At 36.9% G+C, this 14,884-nt stretch overlaps 2 protein-coding genes and 1 long non-coding RNA gene across 3 annotated transcripts; 1 reads left to right on the top strand and 2 right to left on the bottom strand.

The window, feature by feature from the left end:
• Nucleotides 1-3,924: 3,924 nt before the first annotated feature.
• On the top strand, nt 3,925-6,482 carry LOC122072618 (probable xyloglucan endotransglucosylase/hydrolase protein 26). The gene is made up of 4 exons (XM_042636982.1): nt 3,925-4,295; nt 5,393-5,493; nt 5,585-5,778; nt 5,863-6,482. Exons 1-4 carry the CDS (start codon nt 4,124-4,126, stop codon nt 6,284-6,286), a joined length of 891 nt encoding a protein of 296 aa, XP_042492916.1. The 5' UTR covers nt 3,925-4,123; the 3' UTR covers nt 6,287-6,482.
• LOC122072620 lies at nt 4,231-5,591 on the bottom strand. Its single transcript, XR_006138554.1, has 3 exons — nt 5,459-5,591; nt 4,453-4,548; nt 4,231-4,370 (listed from the first exon to the last, which is right to left on the bottom strand). It is a non-coding gene; the product is annotated as an uncharacterized LOC122072620 (long non-coding RNA).
• A 6,545-nt stretch (nt 6,483-13,027) lies between the features above and the next one.
• On the bottom strand, nt 13,028-13,728 carry LOC122072619 (transmembrane protein 234 homolog). Its single transcript, XM_042636984.1, has one exon. The coding sequence runs from the start codon at nt 13,604-13,606 to the stop codon at nt 13,199-13,201; it is 408 nt and encodes a 135-aa protein (XP_042492918.1). The 5' UTR covers nt 13,607-13,728; the 3' UTR covers nt 13,028-13,198.
• Nucleotides 13,729-14,884: the final 1,156 nt, after the last annotated feature.

The following is a 14,884-nucleotide window of genomic DNA, read 5'->3' as shown; positions in this document are numbered from 1 at the left end:
TATATATATGTGCGTGTGTATGTATGTGTTACAATTTAGAACCCCCAAAAAATAATGGAAATAATATATGAGGAGGCATCTAGTAGGGTGGTCCTTTCCATCGGGTGTGGGAGGGAGACAAAAACAATGCGAGCACCCCGGTGTTGTGTCCAATCTTTTCTCTATTTTTGTTTTGGTCAATAAAGGCATAGCTTTAGTTTGCTTCAAGCTAATGCGAAAGACATGGTGACTTGAATTGAATTTTAAGGGTATCACATAAAGTGCATTGAGCACAAGGGTTAAGGACTGTAGACTTTAGTGACAAATATACATCACTAAACCAAATAAATCAACATTCAGCTATGGTACTTGAGACAATTTGTTCTATCTTGAAATGTTAAAAATTCCAATTGCTGGAAAAGAAGAATACCAAACATTGTAGTGTGGGAGGAAGACAAAAACAGGATGAGCACCCCAGCAGCGTGTGTATCTTTTTCAATTTTTATTTCGGTTAATAAAGGCATAACTTTGAGTTTGCTTCAAGCTAAAAATACATATGATGACTTGGATTGAATTTTAAGGGTATGTGAAATAGGAGGGGTGGGGTGATCCTTTCTATGGGGGTGTGGGAGAGAGTCAGAGCAACCCAACAGTGTGCCCAATATTTTCTCTATTTTTATTTTGGTTAATAAAGATATTGCTTGAATTTTCTCCAAGCTAATAGAAATACATATGGTGACTTGGATTGAAATTAAAGGTATCACATGAGGTGCAATGAGCACAGAGTTAAGGACTATAGACTTTAGTGACAAATTGATATCACCCAACCAAATAAATCAACTCTATAGACTTTAGTGACAAATTGATATCACCCAACCAAATAAATCAACTCTCAGATATGTTACTTGAGTCAATTTATCCTATCTTGAAATGTTAGAAGTCCATTTCAAAAGTCTAATTGTTGTTGGAAATCAACAATTCAAAAGAGGGAATATGTATCAAACACTGCACTGTGGGAGAAAGATGGAAACAAGGTGGACACCCGGCAACGTGCCCAAACTTTTTCCTATTTTTATTTTGGTCAATAAAGGCATAACTTGAGTTTTCCTCAATATAAGGGAAAGACAAATGTTGACTTAGATTGAATTTTAAAGGTATGTGGGATGGAAGGGATAGGGTGGTCCTTTCCATGGGATGTGGAAGAGAGATAAAAATACGGTGAACACTCCAACAGTGTGCCCAACCTTTTCCTATTTTGTGAATCCAGTGCATAGTGCTGGTTTCAGCTTCTTCTTGGAGAGTAGGCGTCAGGTTTGTGGTTTAGGGATCAACTCCTGTCACATGCATTTCCTTTAATCCTCCCTCCCACTCTAATGTGTGTGAGTAAAGTCCCCTTAGGCAGTTCCCTAATTATAGATATAACAAAATAAAAACTTTTTTCCTATTTTATTTTAGTCAATAAATATATAACTTGAGTGTCCTTCAAGCTAATTTATTCTATCTTGAAATGTTAGAATTCCAACTGCTGGTGGATGAAAGGAAGAATCCAATTGACAAAAAAAAGGAAGAGAGAGAATCCAGAACATGCTATGAAGGATAAAAGAATTGATTATTGAGAATCTCAACAAACTTTGGTTTTAGTTCTCAACAAACCATGTTCGGTTTGACATGTTTAGAATGGATAAGAATTTGGACTTGGATGGTGAAAATACTGGCAACCATTTTAACAATGAATATTTGAAAATAGAAAAAAGAGGTTTTTAACATTTTGATTTAAAAAATATATGGGACTATACTTACGAGGAGGTCTCGACTTCGAGTCTTCTGGCTGTTACCTTCTCTCTCCCTCTTTTATATTGTACCACCTAAAAGAATATGCATGACCAAAAATTCAGTATGCATGCATAAATTGATGAATTATTATATGAATATCTTAATCAAAAGTTTAGAGCAATTATAACATATAAGAAAAAGAAGAAAGTTTACTGCCTTTTTTCTAGGGTTGCTTTTGGCTTTGTCCATCCAGAAGGCTGGAAGACCCTGTCAGTGGTATGTATAATAGATTGATCATATTTCCTTAGTTCCGGATACTTCGTATCAAAACCTTATGTCTCATGCCATTTATCTTCTAAATGAATTTCAGTTTATCAGAAGAAAAAATAAAAAATAAAAAAAATTGTCCTCCATTAAGCTGGTAGGTTCATTATGCAGAAAGATTCACGATACCATCATAGGGTTCACAAACCCTACAAGGTTTTAGCATGTTCCCGAAAATAATTCTAAATACCTTTTCACTCGCATCTAAAGCCCAATGGTCATAAAGATTTCCTTCACCATTGCTTAAAAAACTCGACCCAAAAAATATATATATTAATATCCACGTACATTCTAAACCTTAAAATCCAAGCACCAAATCAAAGATAAGAGATAAAGAGGCACAGCTCAATAATTGATGTCAGATGAATCCCACCTCTATTTATATGGCTTTGGCTCTCCACGGCCATTGGATAAAGACTCACGACTGTGAGAGAGAGAGAACATCACATCTGACGATCAAAATTGTATGAAGTGTATGTCACCAAGATGAGGATGTTACACACTAGTTTTGACAACCACAACTCAAGTCCGACCAGTCCTGCTCTACCAATTATATAACTATACTCTACCACTATCACAGTAGGTCGTCCTCTTGCATCTAATATTTTTAGATCTTTGAAATTTTAGGATCTAATTCTAATTTCTAAATGGCCAAATAAGTTATCATTTTGGGGTCTAATGTTAAATTTTTTTTTCCCCTAAAAATGACTCATAATTGAATACTTATTTGTTATTAAGAAAAAAAAAAAAAGGGATATCCATCTGTGCCCAGATAGTTAAGGCGAATTGGGTTTTTGTTTAAAAAAGGAAGAAAAGAGGGAGATTTCACCAAAGCAATCTCATTGTGCACAAAATCAGGATAATAGGCTTTCCAAATCTCATATAATACATTGATCACAAGTCAATATATATGAAATACATCGGCATGAGAATTTAGAAGGAAAAAAAAAAATTAATAATAAACATCACAAGAAAACGCTATCCACTTGTGGGACTATTGTGCCAACGCACAAATCAATGTTAGTTGCGTGGAAGCATCTTAAGCTATAAGGCGGCCTATGCCTATACGTAAACACACAATAGCGGATAGCTTTCTTCTTCTCTAATAAAATTAAGGAAAAAATAAAATCCATCAGCCATGTCTTTCGGCAATCAATAAGAATATGTTCCGCAAGTTTTCAGGAGATACCGTTCTAGTGGGGCGATGATCCTCTGCCGTGAATGCGACTATGCGGCAAACATCTAATGATCGGGACGACATCAACACATGCCCCAATGCCAAGCCCACCATCGGATCCTCCCCACTCTGCCGCGGGTCATCGGATCCTCCCCGCTCCGCCGCACCCGCGGCAGAGGATTTTTTTCGACAATATTGTCTGCGTCTCTTTTATTGCCTCTCACGTCTTTTCTGCAGGGCGGGGTGGGGTGAGGTGGGGCCTCAGAATAAAGATGATCTGTTCAACAGACACTGCCCCCAAGTCAACTCTCTCTCTCTCTCTCTCTCTCTCTCTCTCTTCTGTGCACTGGGGACCAAGATAACCAGACCATGCTTACCAATATGATTAATTTAAGGATTTTTGGTACAAAACGGCAGAAATATTCTCAAATCTAATTGTTGGGATCACATTAGATTGATATTATCTGTTTAGCTGTCCAATGAGTGGCCAACAGATTCCCTCACCCACATGAGTAAGTAGAGTTCATCCAAATTTATTGAAAGATGTGAATTCAAATTTACCTTGGAGACCACCAATCCATGCATAAACCCCCAGAAAACTAAATACTAAATACATATATAATAAGAAAGATGAAGATACCACCTCATTCGTATTCATCAAACCTGCCGGCCTCTGTTGGTTCTGTAAGAAACCCTAAAATAAATGAATAAATAACTGACTAAACCATGTTCTCTTCCTCAATCTATGCTATATGGAGCCGTTATAAACCATCTTCAGGTGCATCACAACTTCATTTCTATCTTCAGGGAAGGAACAATTGTCCCTTACAAAAGAAGAAACTAGGATATTGAGCTAGCTTTTGGGTTGGCATGGCTCACTTAGGAGCTCTCTTCTTTGCTCTTGCTATCTATCTGATTTCACTCAATCTGAGTTCTGTAGATGCCACATTTCCTGAACATGTCCACTTTTCCTGGGGAGGTAATCAAGAATTGATTGCAGGTAAAGGTGATGATCTTCAGCTTGTGCTAACCAATAGGTCAGGTATGTTCCTCTACCAAACTTCATTTTCAAAGCAATTGATCCCTTCAGCATTCATTGTTCATGACAGCAATTGATCTGCAGCACATGTAATGTTAGATTAATCAATATATCAAGGTGACCAAAATGTTCCAACCAATTGGATAACTCATGTTCAGACCTCGAAATATACTTCTCAATCCTTTCTTCTTTCTGGGACTTGATACCACTGAGGGAAATGGCAATGCTAGTACTACTTAATAGCAATACTTCACACCTGCAATAACATAACTTGCAACTATAATGATGTAGGTTTTTTTTACCCTTTTTACACCAAATTTTATATCAGTAGCATCACCTGAACAATATGGAATTTCTTAAGATTTTAGAGTTCAGTAGATTGTTGGCTCTGCACATAAACCCTCTATTGTTTCTTTCATTCATTAGATCCTAGTTTGTTAAGCACATCTAATTCAAAAATGAAAATATTTAATCCTGTTAGGGAACCGATCTGAGTCGAGTTACCAAAACACTTAAACAACCTGATTCAGATAATAAACAAGTCATTCTCGGCTGAATCACCTCAAAATTACATAAGTTAGATTAAAGATCTAGGGTGAACAAGATTAACCACAGTTCTGCACAGGCTCAAATATATTCTTTTGGTAGCATTTTTTATGGATTCTTTGTCTTGAACCCTTCTAAATGCTTCTTTCATAAGGAATAGGCCACAATGTTGTGGCCAAAACTGGAATATTGGAATATTCAAAATAGATGATGGACATTCCCCTCCCCCCACCCCACCCCCAAAAAACAAAAAAAAAAAAACCCATTTCCCCTCCCCCAATTGTTCCAAACATCTGTTCTTGTTGGGAGGGAATTGATGAAAATGGAGAAAAATGGTACCCAGTGGCTTCCATGGCGTATTTGGGAGTTCTAATATAAGTATCAGAAATTAACATGGTGCTCACTCATTGACTCGTGTTATAAGATGTCTTTGTTCATATAGTTGGCACTTGGAAACCTGTAATGTTTTGGTTATTGTGCACAATCTCTTGCACCAATCTGTAAAGGAATCTCCTATACCCTGCTAACTAAATTGCCTTCTTTTCATTTTTCAGGATCTGGAATTCAAACAAAACAAGAATTCCTCTTCGGCAGTATAGAAATTCTAATCAAGTTAGTACCTGGGAATTCTGCTGGCACTGTTACAGCCTACTACGTAATTTCCCATTTGAGCAAATGGAACCCAAGTTTGATGTTTTCCTTGCACAATTGAAATCTAGCTAAATTCCATCCTCAATTTTGTGCAGTTATCTTCAACCGGTCCAGCACACGATGAGATAGACTTTGAGTTCCTGGGCAATGTCTCAGGAGAACCTTACACTGTCCACACAAATGTCTTCACTCGGGGTGTTGGACGCAAAGAGCAGCAATTTCACCTCTGGTTTGATCCAACTGCAGATTACCACAACTATACCATACACTGGAACCCAAGCGAGATCGTGTAAGTTCCCTCACTAGGACCTGTCCAAGATGATTGTTTCTCTGATTCAAAAGTTCATCACCATCATGTTTGCTCTTGTTTCAGGTGGTTTGTTGATGGGCTACCAATCCGAGTCTTCCGAAACTATGAGAGCCAGGGCATTGCTTTCCCAAACAAGAAAGGGATGAAGGTTTATTCCAGCTTATGGAATGCTGATAGCTGGGCAACACAAGGTGGGCGTGTGAAGACTGACTGGAGCTGTGCACCTTTCATAGCTAGATTTAGAAATTTTAGGCCAAGGGCTTGCAAGTGGAAAGGACCAGTTAGCATCAACCAATGTGCCACCAATAGACCTGCCAATTGGTGGACATCCCCTGTTTACAGCAATCTAAACTACAGGCAAATTCGTCAGATGAAGTGGGTCAGAAAATACTACATGATCTATAACTACTGCACTGATTATAAAAGATTCAACTGGAAAATGCCCTCTGAATGTTCTTTACAAGACTATTCTTTAGAAGAATATTAGAAGCAAGCAAAAAAAAAAAAAAAAAAAATTATGGTTCCAAAACTAGGACACCTCAGTTTGGATCCAAAAGAGATGAATGAACTTTTTCTGCCCCCTATTGTTTGAATCATTCCAGATTACAAATGAGGAATAAACTCTCTGTCAATTGTATCTTCCCAACTTAGTATTAAATCTTAGTAATTTTTTTATTTTTCAAGTTGCAGACCAAAATTTTTTTGTGACCTTGAATTCTTGTGTTACTCAAAGGCTGTCCTAAGTACACAGAGACTCTTAAGGATCTGAATAAACTGATGTGGGATTAGCTTTATAGCTTTCAAAAAAATTCATTATTCTTTTTTATCAAAAATTGATAGTACAACATGAGATTTACCACTGCCCTAAAAAATAAAAATAAATAAATAAAAACCTTTTGTATCATTAATATTACATGATTTATATAGATATGAATTATTTAAGTCAAAAAATTGTATATACAGTTTAGCTTGAAATTAAATTTTCAATTTTATTTTAATTAGACCTAATAATTAAAATATAACATTATTTAGAGTTTAAAATTAAATGTTTAGCATTGTGGGTTTCCACTACTAGCTTACTCATGGAACTTTTCCTCTCCTCTTGTCTTCCTATAAGAGTTGATCCTTGCATGATCACCTACTCCAACGTGCCAGCTTAGCCAGATGGAAACACCCTCCCAACAACTGATTGAAATGCAAGAGTTGACTTGACCAGCTAACCCAGAGAATAACCAAATCAGAATACTCAATCTAAAGAATGAAATACTAAGGAAGATTCTAATAAATAACTAACTACAAGCATATTCTCTTGTTCAATGCACAATATATAATGCCATCTCCAAATGCATTCCAACCTAATTCAGTTCTAACTTTAGAGATAAGTAAGTAATAGTTTAAGCCAGAGTGAAAGATATTGACTTTTTTTTAACTTACGAGCCCCCTTCATTGCTCTTACTGTCTCCCTAATTGCACCAACTCTGAGTAATCTGTACTTCAACTGGGGATAGGTCAAGGTGACGATTTTCATGAGTTTGCATTGACAAATTGGTCAAGTATTTCGCATATCATACTCATTTGGTTGGTGTTGATGTACCCAATTTCTTACTTTCTTTCTTTAAAAAAAATAAATAAATAAATAAATAAAAATTATCAATTCACTTCTTTGTATGATTTTTATATAACAGAGGTAGTAGTATTACTTGTTTGATCATTATGATTAGGATAGACACCAAACTAATCAAACAGCAAAGCTTCAAGAATTCTGTCACATACAATACACTGCAACATGTTGTTGTATATTAGCTTACAATGTAGAATGGAAAAGTTACAGCCTACAATATCATAACTTAAAGCTAGAAGTAACAGAGGTAGTAGTATTACTTGTTTGATCATTGTGATTAGGATAGACACCAAACTAATCAAACAGCAAGCTTCAAGAATTCTGTGGCATACAATTGCAACATGTTGTTGTATATTAGCTTATTATTATTACTATTATTAGGGGAAAGGTTCTCTAAGTCACCAGGGGAGGACATGCTGGCACATTCTGATGTAGGGAGTTCCTAGGTGACTAGGTTTCCTACAAGATTAACTAACTAGGTAGGGTTAACTGAAGGGACTTGGGTAGATAGGACAAAAAGAAACTCAGCAAACAAGATTAAGCATGCAAAATAGAATGAGACTAATAAACAAAGTAGCAAAAAGCAATAATAATCTAGGCGAAAAGACACATAAACTCTTACTTAAGCTTCAAGTGAGGACATGGGGAAGGGAACAATTTTCATACGAATGTTAGGTTCAGCACAAATCAATCCAAACACCAAATAAGATATGCAAAACAATCAATGTCCTCTAGTAGCCAACTAAAATAGAAAATCAGAAAGGGTTTTGGAGATATAACAGTGACGAAACGTCTTAAAACAATGGGTAAAAATAGGCAAAAACAAAAGGGCAAAGGCTGGTTTCAATGTTAATGGACTGCAACATATAACAGGGATAAATGGAGGTGGGAGGGGTTTAGTTTAATTATTTACCTTGTTGTTGTCCTGGTCTGAGGAGAAGAAGTCGAAGTCCTCCAAAATAAAGAGTTGCAGTCCAACCTACTTGATGAAGAACAGCAGTCCCGATTGTTGGAGAAGTTCCAGCAGCAACCCAGTTGGGGTTTTCTCGATGGAGATAATCTCTAATGATGGTGAACAATTTCTGCAATAGGGCAGCAGCAACAGGAAAGACAGAAAACAGAAAAGAGAGGGATGAAGGATGAGAAAGGGAGAAGGAAAATGAGAGAGAGAAAGCTGTGAGAGAGAGAGAGGAGGCGAGAAACAGAGGGAGACCGAGAGTGAGCGATGAGAAGAGGGAGAGAGCAGCGAGAGAATTCTTAGGGGGGGTTTGGGGGCTGTTTTGCCTTCAATAATCTTCATTCATTCATTAATTTTGGAATCGTGGCCAATGGCCTTACATAAATAAGAGACTAATTACTAAAAAAGAAAAGAATATTCTAGGAATGCTATTTCATAAACAAATAAACTTTCTAAAAAAAAATCAATAGGATATTTACTTAGTTTCCTAATTGACTTAAAGACTCAAATAAACAAAATCCTAGGAAATAAAACTACTAACATATCAGATTTGGTGGGGCCACACAATCTTGGCAAAGAAAGGAAGGAGAGGACTCGATCCAACACTGGGAAGGCTGGATCGAGCCTTCCTTTTCTTTTTTATTTTTTATTTTTTTCTTTTTTCTTCTTCTTCCTCCTTCTAATCCTCCAACCACAAAGAAGGTTGGGTCTTCTTCTTCCTTCGGCTGCACGTCTTGATGTCCCCATCACATTCCCTCTCTATCTCTCTCCCTCTTCATCTGAAATGACCCACTGTCCTCCTATGTACGAAACCATTCCGCTGCAGCTCATTGGTTCACTCCTCTTTGCCGTTTGCTCAGAGAACCCTCTCCCTAATTGAAGTTTTCCATCAGAAGCATCACCAGAATAAGACAACAATTTTTTTGATTGGATGTGAAGTAAATTGTTATAAAGTTAAAATGAAAACCAGATAGAAAATTTTGTAACTATTATCAACAATAATTGTGTAACTAACACAACACACTAAATTTGGTAACAAACTTTATGTCATTGAAAAAACTCAATAATATTTTGGATAAAAAGAGAAGTAAAATTTCATTGTCATATCCCATATATTGTTGAGTTAGTTCCATAATTATTCTTAGTAATGAATGCAGAACTTTCTATTGTATTTTTATTAAAATTTTACTCCACTTCATTTCACATCTAATCAAATGGCCACTTAGAGGTCACAGGTTCTACACCCAAAGACTCAATGGTTTCTTTATAGTTTCATGCTTTAAATTCTGATTTGTTCAAATCTTTTAATTGAAAAATGGAAACAATTTAATCCTAATAGGGAACCCAATTGAGTGATCATCATGAACTGTCAAGTTTCCAAAACACTAAAACGAGTTGACACAGATAAGTAAAAAGACAGTTCTTGGTTGAGTTCTAGTTCTAGACTGGGTAAACTAACCCGAGTTTTTTCCTGTCCCTGTTATTTTGGACCATTGAGATGCAGGTTTTTTTTTTTTTTTTTTTTTTTTTGGGTGGGGGTGGGGATGGTTGGGTTGGTGTGGGTTTCATCAAGTTCCAGAGTTGACGAGTACCAGGTAATGGCAATTCCTTACAGGCCCAAAAAAACTATTGGAAGTACTTGCAAAGGAATATTTGTCTTGAACTCTTCACATAATGTAAGTGCCATATTTTGGTGGCAGTACAGGGGAGTTAAATTGGGGAAGAAACAGAAAAAAAAGGGGGGTGGGGGGGCATCTTGCTACTCCTGTGCAACTCATGACTCATAAAATGTTTTTGCTCATGCAATTAAGACTAAGAATAAGTTACGTTGAGGTGACTGCTCATGTTCTTGCTCTGGTCTGTAAAAACAATCACTTGCCGAGGTACCTTATCCTACCCTGCTAACCTTGCTGCCCTGTTTTGGTTTGTCAGGGTCTGGAATAAAATCAAAATGAGCATTCCTCTCATCAGCATAGAAATTATAATCAAATTAGTACCAGCAAATTCTGCTGGGCTGTTACAGCATTCTACGTAACTACCAATTTGAACATATGGAACCCAAGTTGAGTTCTCCTCAGACACTTCAAGCAGCTAAAATCTATCCTCAATTGCAGTTGTCTTCCTCCAGTCCCATTCATGATAAGAAAGACTTTGAGTTCTTGGGGAATCTATCCGGGCAAACTTACATCCACACTCAGGGTAATTGAAGCAGAGGAGTAACTTTATCTGTTTGACCCAACTGCTGATTACCACAACTACACCATACATTGAAACCCAAGCCTTCCCCCACTGGGACCCATTTGAATGTTTGTGTCACTACTTCTGTACTTCAACATCCATCCTCATCAAGTTTTCTCTTGCTTCAGGCAGTTCATTGTTGGGCTTCCAATCGGAGTTTTCCAGAACTATGAGAGTCTGGACAAGGCTTGCCCAAACCGGCAAGGGATGAGGGTTTATGCTAGCATTTTGGAAGGCTGATAACCGGGCAACAGAAGATGAACATGTGAAGATTGACAGGAACTAAGCACCCTTCAAATCTAGATATTTTGAAGGCTTAGGGCAAGGGCTTGCAAGTGGATTTGAACAGTAAGCATCTGCCAATGTGCCTTCATTTCCCCTTCCATCTTGTGGGACCACCCCTATATAATTACAATACCTATTATAAAAGATTCAATGGGCAGATGCCCCCTGAATGTTCTTTACTGCAATTTAGAAGCAAGCAAAAAAAGTGTGGTTCCCAGCCAGGAGACCTGAGTCTGGTTCAAAAGATATGAATATACTTGTGTTGCCCCCCTACCGTTTGAATTTCAGCTTATAAATGATGAATAAATTCTAAGCGGTTGTATCACTCCAACTTCGTTGCAGATATTAGTAAAGAATAGAAGTCAACAAAAATAACAAGAATATAAAGCTGGGAACAGAAGCCCCTCAAAGGTTGATTGGAGCTAGAAGATTTCCATAGATAATCTTTGAAGCCCCAGGCAGGGATGGGCCAAGAGTGTCATAAGGGAAAGATCATGCTAATCTCTACCTTCTAATTAACATAATTATATGTAACCAACAAATAGGTCAGGTTAGTAACCATATGCACATGGTTAAAAACTTTCTGAAGCCATGACAGAAGTTCACTAGCAATTCAGACATCTAATCTGAATCCCACAATCAAGATCTTATATGCATTATTAGCAGTTCATAGACACCAAATGTGGTGAGCAGTAACAGAATATTGCTACCCATACATTGTGAGGATGGTTGAATAACTTGCACAAAACTTGAATTTGTAATCATGTCAATTAGAAAAGAGCAAACACATGCTCACCTCTGTCGATCTAACTGAACAGTATTTCTAGTCTTCAATGTATGAAGCAAAAAGGACCTGGACCTGCACCTCCCAATATTGTCATGAATTGTGTTCATTCTCTATTTCCATGCTTTTCCAGCTCACAGCCTCAGAGTTCAGTGACCAAACTCCACCAGTAACAAAGAGAAAGAGAGGGGAGGAGGGTTAGTGGGTTTTGTTGACCAAGTCTTCCTTCCCTGTTTCCAAGCTTCTTCAGTGGAAGGGTTCCTAGCTTGTAACCCAGAAAAGGGGGAAGAGGGAGGGGGGGTTGGGAGCGAACCTGGGCTTCCCAGTTACCATTTAATCTTTGTATAAGTATACAACATGAACAGCCTGTAACAACAAAGACTCCTCATTGTGCATTATGCAACTTATCCCCAAGGCTTTTTCTTATGTGATTAAAATGGTAAGAGCTTAGTCTTGAGGACATAGGATGAACACTGAATATCCAAAAAACAAGCCAGAGAAGAAAAGAAATTTTGCGTACATAAAACCATAAAAGCAAAAAGTAAGAAAGTCCCCTTTTTACAGACCCCTAATTACAAAGAGGAAATTATTCAAACCTCAAAAATTCTACCCATGGAGATACTATTGTTTTCTTTTGATCCTCTGGGCTTCCTACTTACCATTTACCCTTTGTATAAGCTCAGTTCCATGTTCTCTCATGGTTAAGAGAAAACCTTAGAGAATAATGCTCTTATGGTCATTATAAAACCATCCACATTGAGTGTAAGTTTGCTACGTCCATCATAGACTTTTGGCATCCTATTGTCTAAATAGCTTCGCCCACCATGGTTCAAACTACATCCAATGAGTCCGCAAAGCAGAACACATTATTGTAGAGGAAAAGGTAAGAGTTAGAAGTCTAAACTTGGCCAACTTGACAGAAGAAGAGCAAGGATTGACGGTCAGAATTCCCAATCAGGAAGTCTTGGAAAGAATAATTACAGGGCATTCCCCACAAGGACATGGTGGTGTGATGAGCAGTGTAAAATGGTAACAAGTGAAGCCTAGGATTCCATTTCGGCTCCAAGCCAAAGTACTGAAATTTAAGCTTAAAATAAGGCTACTCAGCCTTCACATTTCTTAATCCACCCCTAACAGAAGAAAAACGAAGTGCATCTTAGGATACGAAATTACAGAGAAACAATTAAAGGTAATCAATTATAAGAGCAGAAGAAAATTACAATTTAACAGCGTAGTCCAGAAGCACCACTACTTTTTCTTACAAGATGTTCTCTCAATGGCCTAAGTGATAACAAACCAGAAAGAAGAAATTAGAGGGAAACCCCTTAAAACTACTGAATCAGATAGTGAGCCATATCAGATTCTCTTAGTTAACGAATCTGAAAGGAGAAAAATAATGACATTTACATTAGAAAGAAAATTCAGATCTACAAATCCGAAACGCTTTGTGGTACTAGTAAAATTTTCGATACAAACACTGAAATCAATTCTACAAAAACCCATTAGATCTTCATCACATAATACAAAACCAGACACCCAGAACAATAAGAAATGTACCAAACAAAGCAAACCCAACACGAGTCTCCTCGCCAAGAAGCATAGCCGATATCGTAGTCGCCGCAAAAGTCGTGGCATTGGTCACAGGGACAGCAAGAGATATGGGGCTATCGCTTAAAACAGCGAAGAAAGTGGCAGAGGCCGATAGATTTAACAAGAAAGGGACGGAATATTGCCAAACTAAGAGGAGGTCTACCCATTTGTTTAAATGCCCAAGTAGCCGTCGATGGAGTTGAGGAAGTCGCTGAGGCTTTACAGTAGAGGATTGGAGCTTTTGATCCCAAAGGAGTGCACCTTTGCGCATTAAAGAGTTCGTAACACCCCAAACTAGGCCTATGGCGATCATCTTCTCTACGTCGCGCATCTTCTTCAACTGGAATCGACTCCTCTTTGGCTCTGCAAACTACCAATTAACTGTTACTCTCTGGTTTCAGTTTTGTTCGGTTCTTTAGGTTGCGTGTGGTGACGTTTATGGGTGAGACGACGTTTCGTGTAAAAATAGGAATTTCATGTGCCAAAATGTCTTCTTTTGTTTTTTTCTTCTATATTTTTTCTTTTCAACGAAACTGAAACAATGGAAATATCTTTTATGGTTCCGTAAATTCTCATTTTTTTCCCTTTTTTTTTTCATATTTTGTTCAAAAATTTTTGTTCTAAAAAAAACTAAAACACACTATAAATGCATCAAACATTTTATTCTATTTTTTTATTTTTATATAACGAAAAATTTCAAAAATATTTTTTTATAACGTTACTAAACACAGCCTAATTATTTTACATGATTAAGTGTAATTAATTCTGAAATATTTCAAATATAATTGTAATTTTTTTGGTTAATTCTGATTTGAAATGTAAAATAAATTTTTTGGTTAATAAAATAAAGTAAAAATAAATATTACATAAGAAAAAACATCTCCAAATTTTTTTTATTCATTTTCTTTCTACTCCCCTGATCATTGTGGGCCATTATTGACCATCACATTCCACGCATTACATTGGTGTCACATGGGTGATTTCTCTTTCATTGATAGTATAAGAAAGTACACTTACCAAATTGGTTAGGGTTTTAGATATTTTTCACAATCATGATTACAAAAATTTTCTTTTTTTATTTTTCAAAAAGAATTTTACTTCCCTTCTGTTCCCTTTACTTGGAATCATATGCAAGCACATATTAAATAATAAAATAGGAAGATATCTTTACCCCCTTTACTTGGAATCATATGCAAGCACATATTAAATAATAAAATAGGAAGATATCTTTACTGGAAGAGGGAGGGGGGGAGGAGAAGAGCTTTTCCCACTAGATGGGTGACCCATCCTTCTAACATTGCTTGCCTATACTTCACAATATGAATGACCACCAATAGAGAAATATGATAAAAGCTTTTGGCAAATGTGTTTATAGAACAACTATATAGAGTAAATGAGCTCAATCACTTAGTTTTCTGAATGTGCACCTACTTCTTCCCACATGAAAGGGTGGTTTGAAAATTTTGACCACCGTATGTGGGAATGATCTAGCTTGGCTCATGTAAAGTCTCAAACCCAAATCCAAGTATTTTACTAGGTTTTTGTGTTGGTTATGTATGTCCATCAAACTAAATTTACTAATAAGACTGTTTAAATTCATTTATGCATG

This window comes from Macadamia integrifolia, chromosome 3, assembly GCF_013358625.1.
Source record: "Macadamia integrifolia cultivar HAES 741 chromosome 3, SCU_Mint_v3, whole genome shotgun sequence".
Classification (NCBI taxonomy): domain Eukaryota; kingdom Viridiplantae; phylum Streptophyta; class Magnoliopsida; order Proteales; family Proteaceae; genus Macadamia; species Macadamia integrifolia.
The sequence above is the reverse complement of the archived record's forward strand: the minus strand, read 5'-3'. Positions and strand labels throughout refer to the sequence as shown.

What these genes read in the sequence shown, in the direction of transcription:
- LOC122072619 (XM_042636984.1), bottom strand. Translation starts at nt 13,606, where the DNA reads ATGCGCGACGTAGAGAAGATGATCGCCATAGGCCTAGTTTGGGGTGTT.
- LOC122072618 (XM_042636982.1), top strand. Translation starts at nt 4,124, where the DNA reads ATGGCTCACTTAGGAGCTCTCTTCTTTGCTCTTGCTATCTATCTGATT. An exon ending in TGTGCTAACCAATAGGTCAG is followed by an intron (nt 4,296 to 5,392) that starts GTATGTTCCTCT and finishes TTCATTTTTCAG; the next exon opens with GATCTGGAATTCAAACAAAA. An exon ending in TGGAACCCAAGCGAGATCGT is followed by an intron (nt 5,779 to 5,862) that starts GTAAGTTCCCTC and finishes CTCTTGTTTCAG; the next exon opens with GTGGTTTGTTGATGGGCTAC.